Source organism: Lolium rigidum, chromosome 4 (genome assembly GCF_022539505.1).
Source record: "Lolium rigidum isolate FL_2022 chromosome 4, APGP_CSIRO_Lrig_0.1, whole genome shotgun sequence".
Taxonomy (NCBI): domain Eukaryota; kingdom Viridiplantae; phylum Streptophyta; class Magnoliopsida; order Poales; family Poaceae; genus Lolium; species Lolium rigidum.
Window position 1 is genome coordinate 153,354,098 of NC_061511.1, and position 5,249 is coordinate 153,359,346.

Below are 5,249 nucleotides of genomic sequence, written 5' to 3' on the forward strand. Positions count from 1 at the left end.
CAACACCCACCGCCCGCCGCCGGGCCGACTGTGCCCCACCCTGAGCCCAAGGCCGCCGCCCTGGAAACCTGGCCTCAACCCGGTCGTCGAAGGGCACCAAGCCCCCGGCCACAACTTCCCACCGCCGGGGAGGCCGCGCCGGAGAGGGAGACGGGGGAATCGGGCCGACCTCACCAGCGACGGAGGCCACCCCCGCGCGGCCGTTGTCCTCCCTATAGCAGCGCACGGGGGGGCGAAGGAGAGATCCCCGCCACCCACATCACCGGCGTCGCACGGCCTTGCCGGCGGCTGCCTCCGGGGGCGACGAGGGAGGAGGAGAGGGAGGGGGGCGGCGGCGGCGCGGTCTAGGGTTCCCCCCCCCCCCCCCCCGGTCGCCTGGAGGGGCGACGCGAGGGACGACCCCTCTGGGTCGTTCTGAACTTAGTTAAAATCAAAATTTGTAAAGCTTGACCGTTATTGCTTTGTTTAAGAAAAAAAAAGTAAAAAAAACATCTGCATCCATCTCTGTGATTCAGCATGCTCTCATAGTCTCATGCCAACAAAGCGTCCACTGAAACCACCTCAGTTTCTCTCACCTTCCCCTCTCCCATCCAGCTCCACTTCGATGGATCCTTCATTATATTCCTCTTCCTATATATAAACCCCCTCTACCTCCGAGCAACTAGCATATTCAACACGAGGCAGAGCAAAGCGTATATCAAACACACACCACGACTCCTTCTAGTTCCTACTGTTAGTTGATCTGCTCCTGCAGCAACCCGTCACTGTGATCATAGCTAGGGAGGGAACCACTAGCGACATGGCGGGAGAGCGGAGGCGGTCAGGGGTGGCGGCCGCGGCGGACGCGGCGTCGTGGTGCTGCGGGCTGGCGCTGGTGGCGCTGCTGCTGGTGTCGTCGCTCGGCGCCGAAGAGGCGGAGGAGCAAGGTGGAGTGGTGGTGGCCCGCGGCCCCCGGATGCACGCGGCGTCGCGGAGGCCGTGCGAGGAGATATACGTGGTGGTGGAGGGGGAGACGCTGCACAGCATCAGCGACAGGTGCGGCGACCCCTACATCCTGGAGCACAACCCGCACGTCCACGACCCCGACGACGTTTTCCCCGGACTCGTCATCAAGATCACACCGCGCGCCGCCGCCGCCGAGAACCGCAACTGAACGCTGGCGTGATCTCTTCAGCCACTAGTGGAAAACGGGGCAATAGGCCCGGTCCATTTGGGCCTTTAGACCCGGTTCCCGAACCGGGACCAATTAGGCGGGACTAAAGGGGGTACCCTTTAGTCCCGGTTCAAAGATAAATCGGGCCTAAAGGCCTCAACACGTGGTGCGACCAGGGAGCTCGCGCTGGAAGGGCTTTGGTCCCGGTTCGTGGTACGAACCGGGCCTATGTTTCTCTGCCGCGGCAGAGAATTGCTATTTCTCTGCCGCGGCACAGATTTGGGCTGTACCAGCGTTTCTGTTTCCCTTGCCGCGGCAGAGTTTCAGCAATGCATATATATATCATTCAAGAAACCACAAAAAATCGTCATGAATATATATAGACATCGTCAACAGTACACGACATAGTCAACACAGTACACGTAATGCATGCATATTTACAATACAACTCTTCCCGAACGAATATCCTCCTCCGTCACGATCTTCCGATAGTGCTCTCCACCTGGGGTAAGGACCTCGGTAATAAAGAATCCCGCGATTTCCTCTTGAATTGCTTTTATTTGATCCGCTGTTATGAGAGTGTCCCGCAGGCGTGTCATCTATATTTAAAAAAGGAGATCAATATATGAATGGAACTCAATACAATAGATGGTACTAATTAAGATTAATTGTGAAAATTTGTTATCGTACACGAGTGTGGTGTATTTGGGGGTCCCCACCCTTGGGACAGGACATGTCACGCATGAAGGTGCAGTACGTAGTATCCACATAAGTTATTCCCTTGTTCCTGCCTCATACACTTTACGAAAAAATAGTTCGATCAAACTAATAATCAAGCATCGTATTGAAAGTAAATATCATATATAAAGTTTCACGGACATAGCTATATATATAGTACTACTTACGTGGTAATCTCTAAATGTAAGCTCTGGTTTCCATTCACCCGGAACAGTATTGATGAACCGTTTCCAAGCCCTGCCCGGCAAAAAATAATGAGTAAATGAGTAATTGATTAGTTGATGATATCTTCGAATTAGAGCAGATGAAGATGCCAATACGAAATTGATTGAAACTACCTCCGGAGGATGGCAGCCATGTCCGCCCATTCCGCATATTCTTTACGTTTCGAGTCCATGACGTTTACGACTCCAAGTTGAAGATCAATGATTAGGAGAATAAAGTGGAAACTGCACAAGCATAGCTCAATGATTACGAGAATAAAGTGGAAGGTGCACAAGCATAATGTATGTTATATATAACACTCACTTGAAGTTGTAGGGAAAGAATATATCATCTTTGTCTCCGCTTGCTTCTCTAAAAACATTACGATGTTGTCCTCTCGTGTCCTTGGGGTACCGTCGAACCGTAACTTCATGAACCGTGTTTGGGTCTATGAACCCCAGCGGTAGGAGCTTGCCTCTTTTGTATTCCAGCTTCTTCATTCTCGCATAATTAAATGTATAGCGTACACAAAGGATAATTGTTAGTGCAAATGAATGAGCTAAAAACTTAATTACACAAATAAATCACTTACAGAGCGTAGCAACCGATAACATGCTTTGTCGAGGGCGTCTTGATTGAATAATCGAAACAGCTTCTTCTATCTCAAGGTTTATCTCGTCTTCCCCCGGAAGTAATGCTCATCTCTAAGATACACCGTGAGGTAGCTTTCACTTCTTCGACAGGCTTTCAGTACCGGCCATGCAACCTTCGCATCCGAGTCCCTAGACGCGCGAGCTCGCCAGGTTTGACGAGATCTTTTCCGTATCTATACGTGTTTACCACTTGAGCCGTTGGATAGTAATCTTCGTACTCAACCGATGCTCCCCGAGCTCTAGCCGCCCGTTCGATCATCGATGCCGTCTCCGGATCATGATATGGCTCCACGATGAAGTGGGGTGCGGCCCGAATGTCCTGCTGTCCAAGCCGTGCGACTTTTTTGCTTCTTTGCTCGCTCTAGAGGACTGTCCAAGAGAGCGGTCATAATCAGCTCTCAGCTCAGGTCTCTTCATTCTCGTCTCGGCAAAGTGCTTCACCGTCCGCGGTCGAATAAACACCTTCTTCGGCGCAAGAAACGCCTTTTGCTCTTCGGTCCGCTTCATGTGGTAACAACTCGGAGTCTCGTGCCCTCATTGGAGTTGATGATCTCTTCGGAGCCGTAGGAGGTGCCGCGGACAGCTTCCTCTTTTGCTTAAGTGGAGGCGGCGGAGTCTCCCGACGAGGAGGAGGAGGAGGCGGCGGAGTATTTTCACGCGGAGCAGACCGGTCATGGATAGGGGAATCATCATCGCGCACGGGAGAATCATCACGCGGAGGAGACTCGTGTGGCGGAGGAGGCGGAGGTGGCATGCTTGTTGGCTTCTCACCCGGAAACACAATGTTCTCCTTCCGCCATTGCACGGTGGTTCTACGGGCTTCTCCCAGTTCTTTGATTTCCCCATCTTCACCTGCAGGGTGCTCAAGCACCAACCCCTCATAAGCGCTCATCACTTCATCCACCATCACAACAGCAAAGTCGTCTTGGACCGAACGGCAATGGTAAGACCTTGTAGGTAAGAGGATGCCGACCGCCGCCTTGAAGGATAGGTTGAAAACTTTAACATGCAGCTCACAAGGACGGCTCTCAGTGAGATCATCCACGGGGGGTAGCGAGGAGGCTCGACCACCTGGTCATCATCATCATCATTATCCACCCGCCGAGAGGAAGCCACGCCGCTTTTCCGGTGTGGTTGAGATTGCAGCGGGGCGATGGCATTGAGCAAGGCAGGATCTACAGCTCTGCCCCCGAGCCATCCGAGATGTAAGTACTTGGGTTACCATGCTTAATTGGGCTTGCATGGTGCTCATACCCTCCTCTAAGTTAGCCGAGCGGTCTGTTTCCCTTGCCTTCCTCCTCTCATGGCTTTTATCGGGAAATCTCTTCCTTTCCGCAGAAAGCCATACTTCCACGGAACGGAGCCTCGCCGTGCCTCGTGTTCGTCCGCCGTGTTCTTTGTTCCCAAGGGCGCGTGTCAGCTCATCGTTCTCTCTTTCGGGCTGGAACAACCCCGCCTCCACGTCCCTATGTGCTTTTTCCAGGGCATCAATGGGAACCTTCGGATGAGCTTTCTTATAGATGCACTTCCCCGTTTCCGGATCCAACGTTCCCCCAATCCCGTAGAACCACTCCTTGCACCGTTCGATCCAACCGTGTGTCCCTAATCTGATCCCTTTATCGGTCGGCTCCGCCTCACCTGCCTCGCCACTTAGGACGGTTAGCCCCGTATCCACCTGGACCCGAATTTGGTGATATAGCTTCAACGCAGCATTTGCCTTATTTATTTCCGACCTTCTCTTAAATTCTTCTGACTCCGTGCTGTACTTCACGAATTCTTCCCAGTGAGTTTTTACCTTCTCATTGTCCGGAGTCTTCTTTATCTTGATAAGGCGGCGCAATCTTTTCTTGTGGCTCTTGAATAGTTCGGCCATCTTCTTCTTGCCAAACTCGCGGAGGGCCTGCTCCATCTTGGCCTTTTCAGCGTCACCCCCTCTTCGGGTACTATGTTGAAATGTGACATGAGCTTGTCCATAATGCTGTTTTTGGCTACATCATCGATATAAAGACCTTGACCTTCTTCCTCTGCAGCACAGCACTAGTCCCTTCGGCTTGTGCCATTCTCGAACGGTGATCGGGACGTGGTCCCTAACAAGCACTCCGCATTGAGCTATAAATGCCTTTGCACCTTTCTCTCGGAGCAATCGGTTTACCATCATTTTCGATGTGGGTGATGTCGTGCCTAACACCGTCATCCAACTTTTTGGCCGGGCCTCGCTTCCTCGACTTTACTGAAGAAGTGCTCGATCCGGAGGGCTAAAAAAGAAATAATTCATAGTCAGTACAATTTAATTAGTTAATGCATCTAGTCGATCAACAGCGGCTTAATTAGTTTATATACCTCGGTGATAACTACAGGTTCGGGAGCCATTATGATGATCTTGTTCCTCACCGGCGCCACTAGGATCTTCTTCCTCAATATTCTCCGCTCCCTCACCGGAGTCATTCAAATAAGTTGCGGTGACATCGTCACCGCCATCATCCGGAATAACGTCGTCGTCG

The 5,249-nt window shown here is 52.0% G+C and overlaps 1 protein-coding gene across 1 annotated transcript; it reads left to right on the top strand.

Moving 5' to 3' along the window:
• The first annotated feature begins 799 nt into the window (after nucleotides 1-799).
• Nucleotides 800-1,153, top strand: LOC124647652. The gene has a single exon (XM_047187560.1). The coding sequence runs from the start codon at nucleotides 800-802 to the stop codon at nucleotides 1,151-1,153; it is 354 nt and encodes a 117-aa protein (XP_047043516.1).
• Nucleotides 1,154-5,249: the final 4,096 nt, after the last annotated feature.

Bases quoted from the DNA above. Each gene is read 5' to 3' on its own strand.
- LOC124647652 (XM_047187560.1), top strand. From the start codon at position 800: ATGGCGGGAGAGCGGAGGCGGTCAGGGGTGGCGGCCGCGGCGGACGCG.